At 38.4% G+C, this 23,338-nt stretch overlaps 1 protein-coding gene across 1 annotated transcript in view; it reads right to left on the reverse strand.

Moving 5' to 3' along the window:
- LOC105481299 (paired box 3) overlaps positions 1-23,338 on the reverse strand; it is a 99,094-nt gene that overhangs the window by 6,452 nt on the left and 69,304 nt on the right. The window contains exons 6-7 of the mRNA XM_011740802.3: positions 14,307-14,472; positions 13,225-13,454 (exon numbers count right to left, since the gene is read on the reverse strand). Of these exons, the coding sequence (XP_011739104.1) occupies positions 13,225-13,454; positions 14,307-14,472 (396 nt within the window). The remainder of the gene's footprint in view (positions 1-13,224; positions 13,455-14,306; positions 14,473-23,338) is intronic.

Raw genomic sequence — 23,338 nt, forward strand, 5'->3', positions numbered from 1 at the left:
ATTAAGCAGATTTCTAAATTGTTACCTCCAAAATGTGTCCCACATACTGTTCCTAAACTGTTTTCTGAACAGCCTTTAAAAACAAATTCAAAGCTTCCGAATTTATGTCCACATTTCTTCTACCAGCTCCTCCATCTTTTGCATTATTAGAGAGACATTTTGTGAAGATCTCTTTAAACTCATTCTCAAGTTTCAGAATTCCAAATAGGTTGTTTATATCTTGATTGGAAGATTATATGGTTCAGGAAAAACTTAAGTCTTTACAATTGCTCCATGCCATATTTCTCTTGAATTAATTTTCCTATTGTAAGATTAAATAAAAAAGATAAAAACTGTGGGCCAAATGAAGATTTACCTTTAAAACTATGTCTGGAAAATATTTGTCTTGGCACAAGCATTATGGTTTTCCCATCAGTTGAAAGTGCCTGAAGCTTATCAGAAATCTAAAATGATTTAGTAAATTATGGTGTACATCCAGGCGCTTCTTTTTTCTTTAGTAGGAATTCTTGGTTCACGTCTTTATTTTCTTTCCTGTTCTTAAGAAATCAGATGTTCTGATTTAACATTTAACATACACATTTAGTTAGTTTTTTTTTAATGTTGTGAATTACAGCTTTGTATGACATAAAGAGTTTTTTCAGCCTTCTATCCTTTCCTCCAAAAATCTACTGACTATATCTTTTATTTAGATATAATTTATTTTCAGAATCAAACAAAAATGTTCAAATATTTATCCAATTTTTTTTTTTTACCAATATGGGTGTTACTGGAGTCATCTAATGGTTAAATTTCAGTAACTGTATCTTTGAGGTTAAAAACCTAAATTTAAAGAGCAGAGACTTTCCTGAAAATGTTGTCCTCAGATTCAAATGCCTTAGGAATTATCCTGCAGTTGATTAGCATCTAAATAATTAGATTTTGGGTCCTGTCTGTTTGAAAGCCACAAGAGGGAAGTTGCCTGAAGGCAGAAGTTTCTCTTAAGGTATGTGTGGTGACCTTCTCACCCATCCTGAGAGTTAGGGAAAGGCCAAGACTGACCTTTACCTAACCAGATAGAAAACCTGTGCATGTAAAATGCCCAGCTTAGTATGTCTTTATCTGTTTTATTTTAATCCTTAGCCTACATTTTACAAGTAGCTGTGCTTAGTGCATGATGAAGTATGAGTGCCAGACAAGTGTGCTTCATATGCAGCATACATTTCCAAGTTTTCATTGTAAAGAGTACAGTAAGTATTGTCTCAGTTAAACTCTAAGGGGTTATGTATGTTTCATCTCCAGCCCTGTGACCAATCACAGAAATAGCTTATTTTTTACCAATTATTTTGAATACGTATTGCTCAATAGAGCTAGGTGCTAAATTTAGTAGCAATATTCTTTGGGGACTGATGACTAAAATATAAATCTAGACAGAGAATTAGCACAGAAATGAGTTGCATAACCATAGGTACTTGTTCTTAACAAGGCAGATGTTCTTTTAATTTAACATTTTATATGCACATTTAGTTGTTTTATAAAAAACCATTGTGAATTATGATTTTGTATGATATAAAGGGTTTTTCAGCCTTCTAGTCTTCCCTCTAAAGTGTATATATATATAACTTCTAGTTTACTTCTAGCCAGTGATGAATAACCATATCATGTCCATCTATTATCAATAAAGCCCATTAAGGAAAAGCTCATTCCACCTAAATGAAAAAGCATGCCAGTTAATACCACTGGTATTTGACTATGTTAGACCCACCATGGGCATAATAAAATTCTCATATGTTTTAATTCATTTACGCATGCCTGCATTTAATATGCTTTGTGACCATGTCTACAATTAATATGATTTATGGGAAAAGAACATGTGCAATATCGGGGGAGTATAGCAAATATTTTTTTCTTCTCTATGAATGAAAAATATAACAAAACGGCTCAAGGAAAATTGTTGGCCCTTAGCATATTAAGAGGGACTGACGGAGCCCTGAGTAAACTTGGGGGAGTTAATGATATCCTCTTATCTGACCCTGACACATTTGCAACATGTAATTTACAGAAGCTCTGTCCAGGGAATCTTGACAAATGCTCCTGAGGATGTCAGGGCAATGTTCCATTCTAATGTAAAACAGATGTGGGTCAGATACCCTCATTCATCACTTAACACAGAGAGCCTCAAACTCTTTCTGGGAGGAATGACATTACCTGCTGTTAACTCTTCTCATTTCAGGAAATTTCTCACAACCACAGTAGCCCTCTAAAGCGTGTGTGCTCAAACCTATCACCGTTTCAAAATTCAGTCTGAGAACATGACTGTGGAAAATCAAACGTGTATCTTGGTTTCATTTCATGACTACTCTAGGATACTTTTGCTAAATATTAATTGACCCTTTGAGACTTGGGATTCTAAATGTAGAAAGAGAAAAGCTCTATGTTTGGGCATCTCACAATACTTCAGTGATATGGCATTCAAAATTTTCTCTCTAATTGCCTGTAAACCAAACTTCCATGTAAGGAAATGCAGAGCTGATTCACCCTAATAACCATTCATAAATGCAAATCTTGCTGACCTTTAACTTCACAGTACCATTTGAGACTCACAGATCACTTATAATAAACTAGAAACACTGCCTTTTAGCAAAAAGAGCTTCAACTCTGCCTATCCCAAGCAGAGGAATGTTGGTCTATATATGCTATATTCCCATTTCCCTAAAAGTTTTCCCTCCACCTACCACTCTAACAACATGTAAGGCAGAAATTCTGATCTGCTAAAAGAAGAAAATGGTTGTCCAGCTCAACAAAGAAATGTCTTCTTTCTTCCAAACTATGTAGGACGTAAGCAAATATTTCTGTGGCTGCCCAAAGTCAATAGCATAAGGTTCCATCTATGAAATGTCTGAAGACTACAGAAAAGAAACTTCCCTACCCTTCTCTTCATGTGAAGGAAGGTACATCCTTAAGATAAAGAAAAGAACTAACTGAAAATACCTGGTGATACTGATTTACCTGTGATACTGATGAGTAGATGTCAGGAAACGTATTTCTGTTAATCATGGGGAAATGGAGAACAGGCATGAGCATACTCTTTAGAAAACACTTTCTGGTCTGTTTCATAGGCTCTCTGGTAAGGCAGAATAAGCATTCATTTAAAATTCATGGAATTTGGCCAGATGTGGTGGCTCATGCCTGTAATCTCAGCACTTCGGGAGGCTGAGGCCAGAGGATTGCTTGAGCCCAGGAGTTCAAGACCAACCTAGTCAATACAGCAAAACTCCGTCTCTACAAAAGAAAAAAAATTAGCTGGGTGTGGTGGCATGCACCTGTAGTCCCAGCTACTGGGGGCCTAAGGGAAGAGAATCACCTGAGCCCAGGAAGTCAAGGCTGCAATGAGCCATGTTTGCATCACTGTACTCCAGCCTGGGTGACAGAGTGACACTCTCTCTCAAAAAAATATTAAATTTAATCAAATTAATGGAATTTGTACCAACTCTACAAACGTGAGACAACATCTGAGAACACAGTCTTCCAAAAGCTAGAAACTACTACACCATTAAGCTAAAATCATATTTACCTTAATTCTCTCCCATTCCTAACTCCAGGGATGCTGAACCAATAATGATGCTGTGCTCTCTTTTCTACCTTACGACTTGTACTTATGGTCATAATCTGGGCAGTGGTTATGTCTCCTACCGCACAGGCAGCTTGGTGTAGACTGGCAACATACAGAATCTACTTCCATCTACAGAAACTAATTCTGCTCCTGCAGATCCTAGCAAAATAAAATCTTTGTAATCTAGTGATTTTAAAAAGTGCTCCCAAAATCACTTAGATTGCCCCTTATGTTCCAAAACCTTTTTTTTTGAGACGGAGTCTTGCTCTGTCACCCAGGCTGGAGTGCAACATACCGCCTTTCCTTTGATGTCACTCAGTTTCCATGTTTGCTTTATTTTTCATGGACAAGCAAAAGGATATTTTCTGTCAGAGATTCACATAATTTTTTTTCTGACTCTGTCACCCAGGCTGAGTGCAATGGTACAATCATGGCTCACTGCAGTCTCACCCTCCCGGGCTTAAGGTGTCCTCTCACCTCAGCCTCCTGAGTAGTTGGGACTACAGGTGCAGGCCACCATTCCAAGCTAATTTTTGTATCTTTTGTAGAGAGGACGTCTCACTATGTTGCCTAGGCTGGTCTCAAACTCCTAGACACAAGCGATCCCACCTTAGCCTGCCAAAGTACTGAGATTACACTTGGCCATACATGGTATTTTTAAGTCAACAATAATGAAGCCCTGTTGCAACAGCATTAGCTTTATAAAAAAGCATTTAATGTTCCTCAGCCTAAGTCTACAAGACGATTTTTTTTAGTATCGTCTAAGTTGAACAAGAAGGCACAGCAGAAGCTGAGACAGTTTAAACAGTTTATGTGAAAATGTGCAGCTAGTAAGCGACTGATAAGTTTGAACTCTATTGGGGCTGTCTTTAAATTAATGAGTTATACTTACACTGCAATCAATTCACTAGATAGGAATTCTTTCTTCTCCTTTACCCCCTTATTTGCCTCATCCTAAATATTATTAGGTAGTTTATAGTCTCTTCTTTAAAATTAGTCTCCCCCTACTCTAAGTTCTTACACAAACGGCTGACACTGTTTTAAGGTAGAAGGCACTATCAGACATTAATTAGAGAAAAACATTCACCCATGGAAAAAATCAAGAAGCCATTTTAGAAACAAATGAATCAAGAGTTGGGTCTCCACCTGGGTTTTCTATCATTCAGTACATCCCAGGAGATGTTCCTCAAAACTTGATAGCTCGGTATTCAACAAAAGGGCGCCATAATCAGATTAGAATACACTGAATTAAACAAAGTTAAACATATTTTCATACTGCAAGACTTGTCAGGGCCTTTAGTAGGCTAATGTGCACTCATACACTGAAAGGTAAAGGGATGTAATTTCTGAGTTTTACCAAATTTTACCTTCAGAATGCTTTTCTATCACACCACTGTTCTACAGAGCCTGCTTTGGGGAACAAGTCTTTATCATGAGACTTGGTTTGGTTTCAGAGTGTGCAAATAGTATCATTCCTCTAGAAGCTTATAATCAAAGGCAGTGGGGGTATGGATACACTATAATAGAATAGAGTCTAGTATGTGTTTTAACAAGGTATAAATATAATAATGTGGCATCAATAGAGGCTAAAAAAGAAATTTTGCCTGGAAGAGTCATGGAACGGTTGACATTGAGCTAGAAGCACAGAGCGACACAAATAGAGGATCATCTCTACAGCAGGTATTTTGAAATCTCAGGACAGATGCAAGAGTTTGACAGATGCAAGAGTTTAACTAGATTTTTTTTTTTAATACAAGCTGCCCAAAATGAGACATTAGTATTTTCGTGAGAAAAAAAAGAAGAGTTACTTCTTTAAGTAATGCTTGCTTCTTTCATTAGTTCAGTGCTAAAGGTTACCCGAACAGTCATCTTACAGCTAAGAAATATTCCCTCCAATGTAGACACAATACCCCATGATTCTGCAAAATGCACTCTCCTCAAATGTCTCCCAATTTGCCATCTGTTCCATTGATCAGCAGGGCCAATGCAATCGCTAATCTCAGAAACTCTAGTTTACTGAATTCGAGCTAAATGTCAAGAGCAATTTTTAAATATTATACTATACACTGAAAAATATATACCTCTGATGAAACCCAGACTGTTTTACAGAGACAGATTCTTTGGAAAAACAAACACACACACACACACACAAATAGTATACAACTAATGACTGAATCAAGTCTTCTATGCCTGTAATACAAAGCACACATTCATCCCCTAATTGAATAAATATGCAAGTATTCAGATTTCTGAAGATATTGCCATTTTGCAAATGCAATAATAAATTAAAAGCTTTACATTGCATTCCAACCACATATAAAAGGTTGATTCAGGCCATTGGCCCCACATAGTATCTAGCACGGCTGTGTATTGCCGACTACAAAGAGAAACTTTTTATCCTAGTTGCTTTGTTATAGACAAAGCAATAATGCTCATTTTTTTTTTCTACTCAATAGCTAGAGGAATTCAAATGGGACTAAAAGAGAAAACACAAGGTTGTTGCATTCGATTTGCCCAATGTACAGGAGAACATAGCTGACAGAATTTCTATTTAAATCAGTTCGGCAGACACAAAAATAATTAATTCAGCAAGGAAGGTTTTCTTGTGGCTCATTTCAGTGACATGATGTAAGATTCAGTCACTGGTTGCTGCATTCTCCCTTTCTTTAAAAAGGAGATGTGGGCCAAGTCGTTGTCTCTCTCACAATTCGCCAAATTTAACTAACTCAAGAGGCTATGACTGGAGCTGACATAAACCAGGGCTCTCCTCGTACTCTTTAAGTGTAGCAGCCACAGCCTTAGAGAAAAACCAAAAGTACCAGGTCAATTACAGGCTGCATTGATTCAACAAATGGATTAATAGCCATGTTTTCATCCAGGAGCAGAACATCTCAAAAACCTGATATGGCAGAATGGAAACCTCCAAATGGCCAGTGGTTATTCTGGTGTAGCTGAAATGGGCTCGTTTATGATCATAAACATTCTTGAGCCTTCATAAACATGGAGGCTTCTGAAGTCCTGGCAATCAGCTCACAAACTGCTTTAGAAAAGAAACAGAAAGAGGCTCAAGTCTTTGAGAGGCTGCCACTTTTGTAAAAAAATATCTCTCTGTCCCCAGCTTTGTTTGACACCTAACAAATTTCTTACACCCAACAAATTTCTTTAATCAAAATCACTCCTTTTTCTTCTACAGATGAATTCCTGGAAAGTGTAAAGGGAAGAAAGCCCCTCCATTGGGAAATAGGATGGTGGCAGGCTATCTGCTTGTCTGATTCTTCACAATGATAAAGGCAGGTCAAGGGCACAGAATTTGCAACCGGTGTGTGAAATGGACAAAATGAATGGCTTGTCAACAAGAATAGCATCAAGCAGCTTCTGGATGTGCACCCAAAAATGTCCCAAAAAATTATCTATCTTGAAACAGAAGCTGGCTGTACCGCCAGGCTGAACCTTATTGCTTTGCCCTATATCAACAGCAAAAGAAAAAGGCAAGGAATCACCAAGCCACGGTGGGAAAGATTTTCACAGCAACAAATGAAACAGAGAAGTACCCACTGCAACCATTTTTAATGACTATATCCCATCCACATAACAGGTCCTTACCCCTTGGATGAGCAAACAACCATCATTTTGCCTTGGCCGCTAAAGAATTTGAGATCGTTGTTAGCACTGTGGTCCCAAAAATGACAAGTGAAATCAAAAACAGTCTTGAGTTTTGAGTACACATATTAACACTTAAATGCTTCTTCCTAATAAGTTTCAGGATTAACAAATGTTTGTCAAAAGGAACTGTGCTGAGCAATTGAAATCTAATTTGAAATGGAACCATGATAGTCTAATACATATATGCATGAAACGAAGAAGCTTCCTAATAGGCGTAGCTGACACCAAATATGCAATTTACATACATTACACACTAATAATCTCAATTTTAATATTATTCTTTAAAAGCAACTGGATGGGTGGTAGAGTTAAAGGTTTGCTTTTGTAAAATGTGAATAAGAACAAAAAGTTGATCCTGGCATTTTATGTCATTAACCACAGTCGTCTTAGTGTAAAGAGCTATCTGCTCTTTCTGAGTCTATTTCAGAGATGGTATCTCATCACCATAAGTCTGTGATGATTCAGCCGGACTTACTAGATGAATGGTGGATAAACTGCAGATGAGATCTGCAGACCTCCTCTTTGTTCCTGAGTGGTGCTGAGTGGTGGGCAAACATTCAGGCATTTTCAAGCCCAGTACACAAATCTTTATGAGAATTTTTTCTTTCTTCAGTAGATTATCCATGAAATAGGACAGGTGTACTGGTTATTCAATTACATCTTACCTAAGACCTGAACAAAATTTGAAACGAGGACTCACAGCATAGTTCTTACCATGGGGATTTATTAATAACAGTTAAAGGTTCTCTAAAACAAAACTTTTTTGTAATTTAAGCCTATTTTCTTATTTTGTCATTGGTTTCACTCATAAACCAGAAACTAAAATCTGCCCATCTGCTCTAAACATAAAATATGTTCATAATAATCCAGATTTATACCAAATGTATTTGTAAGTATTGCTGAATTGAGAGGAACTCAAAATTTATGGGCTCTGAGGTTGCAAACAGAACTTCCTCTTTTTAGAGAGGAAAATGCTTAAAATGAATGTAGGAAAAGTTCAGAAAGCTTCTTGGATATCAAATGGCTTCGTAGGGAAAAAAAATGCCAGTGATATAAGAGTAAATGAATCAAAACCATATGGATCAAATTTTCCCTAAAATACACAGTTTGAAAAATTAAGGAGGAAAAGTGCTTGGCAAAAATGTGTTTTAGGTTTTACCAAACCCAAAACATTTGAAGAATCATTTGCAATGGTTGATGAACCCTAAATGCAGCCAAGTTGGCCCATTTTGTATACTACAAAACAATAGGAAAACTTCCTAGAAATCGCGTAACCCACTGATACTGTATTTCACTCAGGAAATCTTTAGAAACTGTTATCAAAGAACTGTGGAGTTTGTAGAAGTGGGGTGGGGGTGAGGCATGAAATGATAAAAGTTTGTTAATTTAATTGGTCTTGTTTTGGGGGTTTGGCTATGTGTGTCTTGGGGGTGGGGGAGCAGTGAGGGTAGTATTTCTTGCAAAGAAAAGTTAATTAGAAGAACATGGGCCAAATGTTAATTAGCCTCACATCTTGAGCATATGGTAGTACTTCCTCAGCACTCTGTATTCCAAGGCAGCATTCCTTTTTCTTCCCACATGTGTAGGAAGGTGCTGGTAATGTACTCTCCTGGGATGCAGGGGAAATAAATGGTCTGTATTACCCCCTGTACTATATTGTCCTCACATCCACAGAACAGAAACTTTCAGAAGGATGGTACTACAGAAGAAAGCCTGTGTTGCAATGAGTTAAACGCTTTCCTTCCCAGAGGGTATTTTGTCATTCATTATAAGCCCCATCTCCAAACAGGTTATGCAGTTCAGACAGCAATCCAGAGATGACAGAAAATTTTGAGGTCATTAGCCTGTCTCCACCCTCTCACGCATCACTGAGAATCTCACCTCAAGTTCCCTGACACATCCAGCCTTCAATGGAATGAAAAACCAAGCCCACCATTTGTGAAGCCATTCCACCCTGACTGCAAGAAAATTCAGTCGCATATCAGTGGGGCAGCCCTTGGAAAATTTCTTAGGACATTATGCTTCCTCTGGTGGCGACCAGCCACTAAAATGTGTAATTTGTGTTCATAGAAGAACTAGTAAGAACTGGACAAGACATAGAGTTGGCTCTTAACCCTGCCACTAGCTCACTCCATCAATTAGGTGATTGTGTTGCCTTGGCCTCAGTTTTCCAATAAGTAAAATGAAAATATTCCCCAGATATTGTTGCTGATTCCCTCAGAACAAGAAAACCTTGCCAATGATTAAGTAATGCACAGACCCTTTCAGCAACTTGAGGAGGAATAACATCAGAGTTTCTAAAGGTTGCTATTGGTATTCTGAGATTTAGGCTGTCACAAATACAGATCAGTCCATTGTCAGGCTCTGACCATCTGGACAGGTGTGACCTCCCTGAGACACTGTTTCACGCCAGCCCCTCATGAAGCTGAGGCCTTCTCTGAGGAACGGACTGAGGGCATCTATGATGCGCCATTTGGCAAATGGCTCTAATTCCCAGCCTTTGCTCGGGAGAACAGATACGTTAGAGATGCAAAACAAAAACCAACTATTGTATACATACACACACACACAGAGAGAGAGAGAGAGAGAGAGAGAGAGAGAAATGCTTTGGCTATCCTTACAGTGTTTATTAGCTCCTTGATGAGAAACTAGAAAGCCCATTCTACAATGGTTCACACGAATTCTAGCTCACAATTTCTAACTGTGGATGGCAAACAATACATCAATGTCAATGGCTCTAGGGGAAAAGTTGAATAAAATTCAGAAATATTTTTAACATATCAAATAGCTCCACCAGAGAGATATATAGTGAACTGACGACAGTGACTCAAAAAACTATATCCAATTCCGTGTAAATTGACAGGTGGCAAAAGGCCTATGATGACACGTAAATACAGAGAAAAGGCAAGATACAAAGGTGTATACACTACTTTCTACTTTCTCAATTATGTTTCTAAAGGAGGCATAAGAACCTAAAAAGGCTAGAAGGCAATATGCAAAGATATTCATGGTAGTTGCCCTGGGGGATTCTTTTTTCTACTTTACAGACACTTTTTAAGCAATGTAAGCAATTTTTTTTATTTCTCTACAATGAACATCCAGTGCTTTTATTCTGGGGATAAGATAAAAGACCAATGGAAATTAAACTTAGCAAAAAGAGCATAAATTAACCTGAACAGAAAACTTTAAAAAACTAATCTCTACTAAATTATTTTATAATATGACTAAAACCCCCTGCATTTGTTTTTTCATGAAACCTGTTTTCTCTTCATTCAACTATGGGCTATAATAGACAAGATCCTAGACCAGGAACCAGGAATCCTAGATTCTAGTCTCAATTCCCTCCCTGTCAGTCCTTTGGCTGGCAGAAGGTGACAATCATTTTGGGCCTCAGTTGGTTTTTCTGCGTATTAGATAACCAGACAGAGGTAGAGGAAGTAGGAGAGTAAGTAACAAGGAAGAGGAGAAATGGTAATCACAATGCTATTAGTTATCATCAGTTAGCATAACATTGTCTGTGTTACATGATCCAATATATTAATAAGTACTCTATAATAAGCAGTGACTTATTAGAGGTCACCAGCCTTTCTCTAGTCTCTTCTTTAGTTAACAAGCAAACCAGGGTGCTAGACATGAGCTCTTTGCTCCACATTTTTCTTTAAAATATTTTTAAGAAAGCCAGACAAGCACCTCTTGTTTAAATAGAGTCATCATAGAGAAGTGATACAGCCCAAAGTCTACAGAAATCTAAGTTCGAATCCAATTCTCCTACTCCATTGTTACATAAACATGTTTGGCAAGATACTGATTTACTCGTTGTCCTTTGTTCTTTAACTTTGCCTGAGGAAATAAGGAAGAACTTCATATTATGTGTCTCTTTTCTAACTCAGTGGGGTTGCCACAAAAACCAAGAGAACATAAATTCCTAGTGGTGGTTTGAGGTGGAAATGTATGGCAGAAACGCAAAATACCTTGCATATTGCAATGTAATCAGGAATTAACATAATTATGTAAGATACAGTAAAGAAATACAGGAAAAAATGCCTATGAAATTTTCCATTGCTTAGTATTAGAATGATTTCGCTCTAACATCAACTCCAGAATCATAGCCAGGCTTCTTGAAGTCAAGGATTAATAGTTAGGAGATCACATTCTAGCAATTCTACTTATGTGATACTTGTATAATACAAAAGAATACACATCATAACATACAAGGTAATACACTTATACAAGAAACTACCAGTTTCACTTATAGAATACAGGTTCTTGTTAGTTTTATTGCTATTGAATAAAATAAGGTACTAAGAAATGCCAATGGAATCTGGGATCTCCCTTTTCAGAAGCAGCTAGGGCGGGAGTTTACTTTTATTAAAAGTTTCAACCAAATCACGTTCATAAAAAGCTTTTCTATGGCCCCCAAAACTACAAATGTTGAAAAAGTCGCAGAGATAAGTACATTTGATGTTACTTCTAAGTTGTGGAAGAAGCTTATATGCTATGAATCTGGGTATTTTAAGGATGACTTTATGAATATAAGTCCATTATTTTCATGCAGAAATCACATTCACAAATTCCAGCACTTGGAAATAAAATGTATTAAAGTCCTGTAGGAAGCACTTTCATTGTTTTCATGTTGTTATTTTTCAGCTGAGGTTTAAAGCCACTTCATGTTTTTTTTTTTTATCCCAGGATGTGCTATAGGAATCTATGAAACTTAATTACATTTACTGTTACAAAAAAGGATTTATGAACTTTTGCCTTTAGGCGGAAATGTTTATTTCATTGCCTTTGCTATCCATTCTTTTCAACTCCTCCGACTTTGAACTTTTCAGCTGCTCACAGTTATCACCGTGGTGCAGAGCCCAGGAACTCCACTCCCAAGACACACACCACAAGTTGAAGAAAACGAAGAAGGCAAATATATACGAGTCGTTATTTTGGCCACCCTTTGTGCCATTAAAATCTCATTTTCTGCCTATTAGAATGCCCTCTTGGTGCTTAGGCAGCGGTGATAGTCAGTGATTAGTGTGTAATTGAGTATAATTGTCTTTTCACTTTTCATTTGTGTCATTCTGAGCTTCTCTCTGTTTTTCTAACCACCAAGAGGAAAAAGGGGGTTGAAAACAGATAAAGCTGTTCAAACTCTCTGAAGAGCTTCTCGATTGCAATTATAGATTGCAACCCCTTGTGACATTTCTCCAAATTTAGTGGGCAGCTATCCTCACCACCTGGGCCAAGCACTCTCTAATAAAATCAAGGGATCTGTATTTAAACAACTGCTAATAATGTCAACCTCGGACAGATGCCACATGTAGGAAATTTAACCAACCCTCTCACATGCAATTATCAAGGCAATTTATTAATATGATCTCCCAAGAAAAGCTCATAGTCCAATGCCAATTAGAAAAACAATTACAACATTCAAATATTTATATAGTCCCAAAGAGCAGTAATTCCCCTAATTTGTGCATTTATAACTCATTTATTCCAGAGTTTGTAGTCATCAGCTGGGTCTCTCTCCACAGGACTCGTTTGCTTCCGCTCTGATTGTTTTGTCAAAGCTTTAGTGTTTTCTTACGAGGTGCTTTTGATCGAAACTTCATCAGCTGACCAAATACAATTTAAAACAAAAAACAAAACAAAAAGCCTGCCACTGTTTGCAAGTTTCTTAACCAAAGCCCAGAACTAGGATGGAGAAGACAAAACATGGCAAACACCTTCACAACTAAATACGAACACAAAGTCTCCAAGATTACATCAAAAATCACTTGAATTTTAAGTCTAAGCTACAACTTTTGATGAAGCCAGTAGGAAGGGTGGAGAGAAAGGAAACTAGAAAACCGAAATCATGTGGCTTGTATAAAGAATACATTATGGTTTAAATTTGGCAATTCATTACACCACTGCCTCAGGGAATTGAGTATTTGGTTCTGGTATACAGCAAATCATCTGTCTGGAAACACGGGACTGACCTGAGGTGAGAGGCCATTGCCAATGGTGGGGTTCATGGGGTTGGAGGGCCCGGATGGAGGCACAAAGCTGTCTGTGTAGCTGGAAAATCCATGCCTGGTGCTGGGGAGGCAGTAGGCAGAGCTGCTGTCTGGGTTGGAAGGAATCGTGCTTTGGTGTACAGTGCTTGGAGGAAGCGGTTGAGGTCTGTGAACGGTACTGCTGGGATCTGACACGGCTGAAATGAAAAAGACTGTCAACCATCATGTTTTCTTTTAGGCCAGCAGAGAAAGTTCCATGCAAAAGTTCATCAGCCACCAGGCCATCAGGAGCATCTATTGATCAAATCAAATGTTCACTTCAAATTGCATTTCTTAACATGCAGGTGTAGAATCACCCATAACAGATACAGTCACACCCATCTCTGCACATATTTGTAAGTAACATATATACTCTCAAGGCAGGCTCACCCAGAATACAAATGTAGAAATCATATTAGCAATGCTAACAAGCATATTTTGGTAGTGAATGTTATTCATCAATATGAGAATTAACCAATGTAAGGACTGCAAGTCTCACATTTCTTATCAAATATACTTTTAAAGCACCTAAATATTTGTGTAATAATATAGTTTCAAATGCCTGGAATGCTATTTCATAATCCAAAATAATTGGGTCTTACAATTTAACTTTATCCCATTCACCTCCATGTACTAACAAATAATGACTTTGTCAAAGCTTACCTTCCCTCTATTATTCCTACAGTTAGTAAGCATCATCAAATTCCAGTTAGTTGCAAACTGGAGTGAAATGTAGAGGTAAAATTTTAACAAAAGAAAAGCAAATCCCATGGTTATTTAGGAAGTTTGTTTTGTTTTAAAATGCTGCATTGGAATTCTATTACAGCACAGTTTATCTAGAGATATTCAGATACATCATAGAACTATGTTTCTGAAATGTGACAGGTACGTCCAGGACAACCCGATGTATTATAATTACAAACAACATGGGTGTCAGCACTGCAGAAGGATTCACTTGTATAAAATATCCACCAGAGAAATCGCCTGGAAGCTACTTTTTAATCTCCTTGACTCTTCCTCGATACCTTGTGGAATAGATGTGGGCTGGTAAGAGGTCTCCGACAGCTGGTACGTCGGCAGGGTCGGCATGGCAGTGGGAGGGAACCCCCCCGGAATGAGATGGTTGAAAGCCATCAGTTGATTGGCCCCAGCTTGCTTCCTCCATCTTGCGCGGCGGTTGCTAAACCAGACCTATGGATTTAATTTAAAAGTTAAGGATTTCACTGATTAAATAATAGTACATTCTTAATGAATTTTTCATGCTAAAACAGATTAAAGGCCCCTGACTGACAGGGAAATAGATGCAAGAGTTCCCCACCTTCTGTGTTGTTTGGGCGAATTGTCATGACTGAAAGAAAATTTTAGCATCAAAGGTCAGTAGAGGGGCTTCAGGGACCCTCCATGGTCTTGCAACAGCAGCCCCCATGAACCTTCTGAGGACTATGGGCAGGAATCACTGAGCAGGAGCAGGAACAACAGGAATTCCCCTCCCTTCCCTCAACAACCACCCACCTACATATGGAGAGCCTTCTGGGGAGGATACGTGAGCCTCTGTGACCCTGCGTGACACGTGTCCTAAATGTGGCCTTGCCTATTACACCAAGCCTTGTATTTATATTCTTATTAGTCTGTCTCTGTATTTCTCTGGTCACTATGGGTATAGCTTCTGGATGGTCATATAAACTGAACAGAGGATAGGTGGAGCCATTTTTTCATCTCTTCCAAAATATGAGACATTGCTCTGATCTCGGTGGAAATAAATGCCAAAGAGGTAAGTGTTTCAAAAAATGAAAGCCTCTTTTTTTAAATCTAAAATAATTCATTTGTGTCTTATTTCTTTCAACAACGACTTTAAGCTCCTAGAATACGCTGTGTCAAGCACTATGCTAACCAGGTACATTCAGAAAAGCCAGATACAATATAATAAAATGCCCTCAAAGAATTCAAAGCCCAAGTATTTTGTATGAGTCGATGGAGAGAAAGGGCAATCATGACAGCAAGAAATGTAACTGAATATCTAAAATGTTGAGAAATTGTGATATAAGGCCTTTAATGGGTTCCGTGCTCCTGCCCAACACTTACATGTGCAGAGTTTAAATGTAGAACTTGGGGTGATTTTTCCACGGACCACACATGATGTTTCCCTCAAAATGAGAGAGAATTTCTACCAACTAAAGATATTCTAATTCCTACATCAAAAGTTCATTGAAACTTTTTTTTTTTTTTTTTTTTTTGAAACAGTCTCTTGCTCTGTCACCCAGGCTGGAGTGCAATGGCACGATCTTAGCTCACCCCAACCTCCACCTCCCGAGTTCAAGCTATTCTCTTGCCTCAGCCTCCCCAGTAGCTGTGATTACAGGTGCCCACCACCATGCCCAGCTAATTTTTGTATTTTTAGTAGAGATAGGGTTTCACCATGTTGGTCTTGAACTCCTGACCTCAGGTGATCCACCCACCTCAGCCTCCCAAAGTGTGGGGATTACAGGTGTGAGCCACCCATTGAAACTGAATATGGAGGAAAGCACTGTGCTTGGGGATGGAAGGATATAAAGGGAATAAAGTAGGATCTCTGCACTCTGATAGTTTGCTGTCTTGTCCTCATGGGATTCCCAGAGCAGTCAAGGAGACCAAAATAATTGCTCACTAGAGGTAGAAACTCCATATTTGGAAGCACAGAGAATTAGGAAAACTCTAAAGTTGGAAGCAAAAGTTTCAGCTTATTTTAAAGTTTGATTCTAATTTCGACGAGCGATCGCTCGAGATGGAAGTGACATCTCCTTCCTGTCGTACAGGGCAGGCAGATGCGGCTTGTTCCAGGAGGTCAGCTGGTCTAAGAGAAGATGAGAATTGATTTCCTTCCAGAGCAATGTTAACAATTTTGCAACTCAATTGTAATTTTTAAAGTCAGATCCATTTAAGAGGGAAGGAAAAGATTTTTCTGGAGCAGGAAAGCTCAATTTAGTAAATCCTTGGCCAAGGGATTTGCTCAAACTTTTGGTACTCACCCAAGCATTTGTCTGAAAAGAGTTTTGTCTTCTCTCGCCATTGTTGCAAGATACTGGTAAGGAAAGCTGTTTGAACTTCCTCAAAACATCAACATGTAATACTCCTTAAGTTTCCAACAGGAAAATGAGGTAAGTTAATATTTTCCCATGTTGATATATAATTGAATTAGAGTTTTACTTAACTTAATAAATTGCCACCTGGGGTAATAGAACCATGAGCAGCACTTAATTTCAGGTCTGCATCAACTGTGGTCACTGCAAGTCTGAGCGCCTATTACCATGACTCCCAAAGGCATCAGGGTAAGAAAATCATTTTCAAGAAAATTCTGGGAACAAACTGTATTAGCTTGGGGAGGCTGAGGTTGGGAAATTAGGGTCATGTTCATGCCTGAGTGCACTGTACTATACCACACACTGTGGTTGCAGTTTATATTATAATACTTCAAGATTAAGGAGGTACTCCCGGCTCAGATGAGGTAGTCCTCTGCAACTGTCCAGCCCAGCAATGTACAGTGCATCTCCAGCTTTATATTGCTGGGAGGAGAACTGGACTTCCAAAAGTTTTGATGTAACTTCACTCATGAAGATTCGCTATGCTCAATTCCACCCATGAAATCCTTTATGAAGAACTCAGAAAGGTATGCTTCGGTTGTCAGATTTGTTGCCAATCTCTGTGTGCCACCTGCCTTCTATAACCTTTAGATAAGCAAACCCAGGGGTAGTGAAGCCTGATCTCTCCATCAATCTCAAGTTACTGTTGACTCAAGGTTCATTCTAACTCCACCATAACCCAATTTTTAAAAACAAAAATGTCTTTGCTCAAATAATAAAGAAGAAGCATCATGAGTTTCTACAAATACCTTCAAAAGACAGAATCCAAACAGAGGAGGAATATAAGAGTTTTGGGGTTTGTTTTCATATTTTCTAAAATGACATAAATAGGTAACAAGGACATTGAGTAAACCTACCAGGAGTTGGATTAAAAAGTCCTTATATTTATACTACGATATCTATTATATCTACAATAAAAAGTGAAGAGAAATTGTTGTGAAGCAAATTTTTACTGAAAAACAAAACTTCAACAAGAGGTTCAAGAGATTCCCAAAGGAAGGAATCCAAATGTTTAAATTTAGGTGAAATAAATCCAGAGGGCTATTTCTGAGAGAACCAGGGCTTAGTGAGGACTGGCCTACCTGTCTCTGGCCATTTAACCCAATTTTTTATCATCTTACCATTGCCAGCCTTCTGCATTTTCTAGAACCAGCTGAATTTGTCAAAAGAAGCATTAAAGGGAAAATACACTAAAGTTGCAAATTAAGAACTGGTCTTTGCCTTCTTTATGTTTTGAAACTCAAAGAAGACAAATCTTCTATGTTTAGTAGACTAAAAAGAGTACCCTAGAAATGACCTTCACTTTCAATACCTGAACAAACCAAGTGTAGTGATCCTAGGAGGCTGTTATCAGTCCACATTTAACTGAAATTTTCTTGATACTCCTAAGTCTTAGATAACTCTTTCAATATTGAATCACTAATTCCTAACAGACAATCAATGAACAATCTACGGAATGGCATGTGTGAGTGTATAACACTGAATAAGTTCATCTATAATATACATATTTATAACTCAGTGGTTACACTTTCTAGAAATTTCCCCTTGTTTTGAAAAGAACAGCAGTAGCAACAGAGGCAAACTGGCCTATGACTGATGTTCTAGGAGAGAAAAGAAATTTTCCACACAATGTCTTTGCCAGTAGGGTGGAAAGAACAAGCTTTACAAAGTTGACTACACACGTTTAAATGAAATTCTATGATCTACAATTCAATGTAATTTTACTATCCCCATACAAGATTACCTGGCCTTCCACATCACACTTAGCATGTTAAGGAAGTGGGGGCAGGAGGTACAAATTGGTCAGTAACCTACTATACTATTAGGCACAGTTAATTGCCTATCACTGCATGTATAATATTACACCAAAAGTCTCCCTCAAAGCAAGTTGTTATTTCATTTGATAAACTGCAGCCTGGTTCGTTTTTATCTGCCTCCTGTACTTCCCAACTTGGATGTCTCTCTACTGAGCCCTTCCATAAAGCCGTATTTCATGTCTTTGAAAAATGATCTTTAGATGCATCTGGTAGTATAATGTCCAGTGATTTTTTGAAACAAAATTTAAATTGGTTGAAAGAGCCCCATAACATCATGATAAGTAGGAAAAAAAGATAGTAATTAGAAAAGAAATTTTCCTAACTTTTTCTCTTCATGAGTAAGCAAACCAATTTGTTCAGACTCTCAACATTACAAGTTGTGGGGACGGGTGAGGATGGGGAAACTAGTACTTTCTACAGTAAAGATACAACAATACATCTTATTCACGTGTGCAATGCAGACCAGGCAAAAGTTGAATTTCAACTCCTCACTTATATTAATACTTCTGTGACCATGAACAATTTGCTTAATATCTGGGGGTCTTTGTTTTCCCATGTGCTAAATGAGGAATACAAAAACTACTTCACAAGATTGTTGTGACAATGAAAAATACAGTACAATCTTAGCATTCAAAAGAATACCAAGGAGATATTAAATGTTCAATAAATGTTAGCTATTAAGTAAAAAGTCTCACACTGACACTTCTATCTGAGAAAACCAAGAATTAAAGCTCTGTTTTGCTTCCTTCACTCTGTGGTGTCCAGTCAAAGCCTTTTGTGTCTATGAGTAAACAGGAAAGTGCCCAGGGAACACCTCAAATAATTGAAAGCCGGTTTGACTTCAACGGAGGCTTAGGTCAAATTTGCTTCCAAGTTTCATGGATTAGTGCTAATTGTCCCATGGTGTCAGCCTAATTTTGCCCATCAATAAATTACTGGTTCACATTTTTGGTGGCGTTCTCAAAGGCAACTCAGCCTGTATTATTCAAGATGGATTATTTCAAAGGCAATTTGAAAAATGGTGAGAGAACATAATAGTTAATCCTTAGAAAGAGAATTTGCAACAAGATTGTAAAACGTTTGGTTAAATACTAGACTCAGGATGTTGAATGCTGAAGTGCCAAGTACAGTACTTTCCAAGTAGAGAAATTCATGGCAAGCTGCTCATTTCCCTGGACCTTCTCCTTCACTCTCACCTCCTTTCTCTTTCTATACCAGGTTCTCCCAGCCTTCCTATCACTGCTGCTATCCAACTTTGGCCACCATTCAGAGAGCAGGTTGGAAACAGGATGGGCCAGATTGAACAGGAGGAACGCCATGCTCCCATGCATGTGAAAAGACCATGGACACACACAAAAGCACACTCAACTGCATCTTGATACATCCCAAAAGCAAACTCCTGCAAAGAGCTTCAGGATGAACATATGTTTGCTTCGTTATGAAGCTTAGGATATTCTATACCTATCTGAACTTCTGAACTATACAGATCAGTTAGACTGCTTTAAATCACCCTGGTGCTTTTTTGGGAATTCCAAATTACTGATGCTATAAGGATTCTGTCATATTCTCATTCCCTTTCTCATTCCCAAGGGTCCTGAGAAATCATGCATTTGGGTCATTCCCAAAATGCATGATTTCTCAGGACCCTTGGGAATCACCATTGTTATTTTTTGGGAATCCTAAACTACTGATGCTACAAGGGTCCTGAGAAATCATGCATTCTACTAGCTTTTAATTGGGGCATGGGGGAAAGGTATTTGAACATATAATGAAAGCCAGAGGCCCCCTTTCTCTGGTTAACAGTTGTGTATACACATACACAAGCAAAGGAGCAAAATTTTGTGTACAAATCTTAAATCTCCCAGATCTCCTGAAGTCCATCCATGATTATCCTGGTGGGGCATGAACCCAAGCTTAGATCATGGATCCAACTAACCCCATATATTTTAAAATTAAAAAAAATTTAAAACCTGAAGTCCAAAATGATTCCAGCAGGATTAAGTAACTTGCTCAACAAAACACATTTGTCAACTGGGAACCAAACCCATATCGTCTAACTCCTAGTTAAATTCTATTTCCCCAGTAACTTTTTTTCTGTCTTCCATTGTCTTGGTGGTAAAAGAGGATGTTACTTGCCTACTTCATGGGATGCTTCGATGGAATATTTACTAAAACTTTTGCACATCACAAATATTTGGACCAGGTACAGTGGCTCACACCTGTAATCTCAGCACTTTGGGAGGCTGAAATAGGAGGACTGCTTGATTACAGGAGTTTGAGATCAGCCTTGGCAACATGGTGAAACTTCATCTCTACAATACAAAAATTAGCTGGGTATGGTGGCACAAGCCTGTAGTCCCAGCTACCCAGGAGGCTGAGGCGGGAGGATCATCTGAGCCCAGGAGGCAGAGGTTGCGGTGAGCAGAGATCGCACCACTGTACTCCAGTGTGCTCCAGCTCAGGCAACAGAATGAGACCCTGTCTCAAAAAAAAATTAATTAATATTTGCAAGTAATTCCTCCCCACAAAACTTTGATGTTTGTCATTACTTGCAGAATATTAATAACAGCTACCCTAATTACAGATGAATTAGGCAAAACATCTTTTTTTTTTAAAAAAAAACCCACCTTGTAGTGTTATTATTACTAGGCAAATAGTCATTAGTATACAACAATTCTCACATTGTGTACTCATATTTGGTTATGATAAACTCAACACAGCTACAGCCTAAATGAATTTATATAAAACACTGACAAAAGCTAAAGTTATTATAGTTTTAGTCCCATCTCTATTTAGAAGAGTGTAGAAATATTTTTCCTCAGGGGGAAAAAAATGAAATGTAGACATGGTTTGGGGTTTGGGGGGTTTCGTGTTTGGTTTTCCCAGGTGCCCCAAATTAAACTAACTCCCACTTTCTGGCTATCACTCAAACTGAGTTGACTTGGCTACTGCTTTCCCAGATCCTCTAAAAACTAAAGGATTTTCTTCTGGCATTTTAATCAGTGATTAACTACTCCCTTCTTTTTCCTGCTGGGTTAAGTAAAAGACCCATATGCTGGGTGTTCTAGGGAATTTGTTAGGCTATAGATCACAGCTGTAGTGCAAGCCATGATGTGTCTCAAGGGAACTAAAGAAGCCATAAGGAATGTCAAGAGTCACCGGGTTAAAGCCACATTAAGACAGCTGTTACGTTAATGAAGGCCCTGCTTCGAAGAGGAGGTCACTATATGGAAAAGTATGAACTACTCTTTATTGGTTTGATCCCATGTCCTCTGAAAGTTAATGGGCCATTATTATTATTATCCTTTGACATTCATTGAGCCAGATGAGAATGCTGGGTGCTGTACAAGCTACATGGGTTTGAAATATATTCTGTCTCCATCCTTAGTTTTGACAAAGGCAGGAATGAAAGAGAGCAACACCGAACACTCCTCAGTTTTCCATCACACTCATTGTCTGATCTCTTTACAATAAATGTTTTGTTTTTTGGTTTTTTGTTTTTTTGGTTTTTTTACTCACATTGAGTTCAGAGCTGATACTCGGCCTATCTTAAAAATAGATCTAGTGCCAGTGGCTCACACCTGTAATCTCAACACTTTGGGAAGTCGAGAAGGGAGGATCACTTGAGTCCAGGAGCTCGAGAGCAACCTGAGCAACATAGCAAGACCCCATTTCTACAAAAAAAAAAAAAGAAAGAAAAATAATTAGCCAGACATAGTGGCACACACCTGTAGACCCAGCTACTCTGGAAGCTGAGGCGGAAGAATCACTTGAGCTTGGAAGATCGAGGCTACACAGTGAGCCGTGATTAAGCCACTGTACTCCAGGCTGGGCAACAAAGTGAGACTCCGTCTCAAAAAAAAAAAAAAAAAAAAACCAGATCTAGTAGGTGGGCTTGACCAGTTACAGAGGACAGGTACCAAATCCTGAAATATAGTGGCCACTTAAAAGACACATGATTGGACCTCACCTAACATTTGCAGGTAATCACAGAACTATAATTAAAAGCAAAGTAGATTTGAAACACATTATTTACAACATTGTTATCTATAATATTATACTATTATAATATGATTTAATTTGTCTGCCCATTTGATTGAGAGACAGAGTTTTTCTCCCCACCGCACAGAAATGACCTCCATTAACCACAAATCATGTTATATTAATATGCATATTAATATCATTACATTGACATAGTAATATTAATGGTATGTTAATATAATATTTATATAGTAGTATATTATATAATATTACTATATCAATACTGTATTAAAATGTTTTTCTATTAAAATATTGTAATTTAGTTAATAAAGGTTATTTCTACACTGTGCGGTGGAGAGAAACACTGTTTCCCAATGATAATACGTTTCCTAACTTTAAAACATCAGCCCTGTGAACCTTGGTGTATCTACAACTCTTCCTTTCACTCACCTTCCTCCCCACTTCTAGATTACACAATCAGTTGCCCATTCTACCTCTGAATACCTTCACCACCATCTCTTCCTTGCCATTCCCACTGCCACTACCTATCTCATGCCATAGCCCCCACTCCCTGTCACATCAAATGTGAGCTCACTAGCCTGAAACCCAAGACCTCCACAGGATGTCTTCAACCTAGCTACCAAACCCCATTTCTTCCACCACCCTACCACTCCTTACATTCTAATCAAACTAACTGTTCTCCCAATATGACTAGAGTGAAAATGAAAGGTCATCTTACATGTTACCCACCACTTCTACCTCTCTGTGCCTCCGCTCATATAATTCCCTATTACTAATATACTCTCCTTATGCAACTGGTCCAGTGACTATCTATCTAGCCTGGAAAGTTCATCTTAAGTCTGCCCTCTGGGTCCAGCACAATGGCTCATGACTATAATCCCAGCTCTTTGGGAAGCCAGGGCAAGTGGATCGCTCGAACCTGGGAGTTGAAGAACAGCCTGGGCAACGTGGCAAAATCCCATCTCTACAAAAAATTATCCAGGCATAGTGGCATGCACCTGAAGTCTCAACTATCTGGGAGGCTGAGGTGGGAGGATCACCTGAGCTCAGGAGGTGGAGGCTGCAGTGAGCTGTGATCGTACCACTGTACTCCAACCTGGGCTACAGAATGAGACTCTGTCT

The sequence above is a fragment of the Macaca nemestrina genome, chromosome 11 (assembly GCF_043159975.1).
Source record: "Macaca nemestrina isolate mMacNem1 chromosome 11, mMacNem.hap1, whole genome shotgun sequence".
NCBI classification, from domain to species: Eukaryota; Metazoa; Chordata; class Mammalia; order Primates; family Cercopithecidae; genus Macaca; species Macaca nemestrina.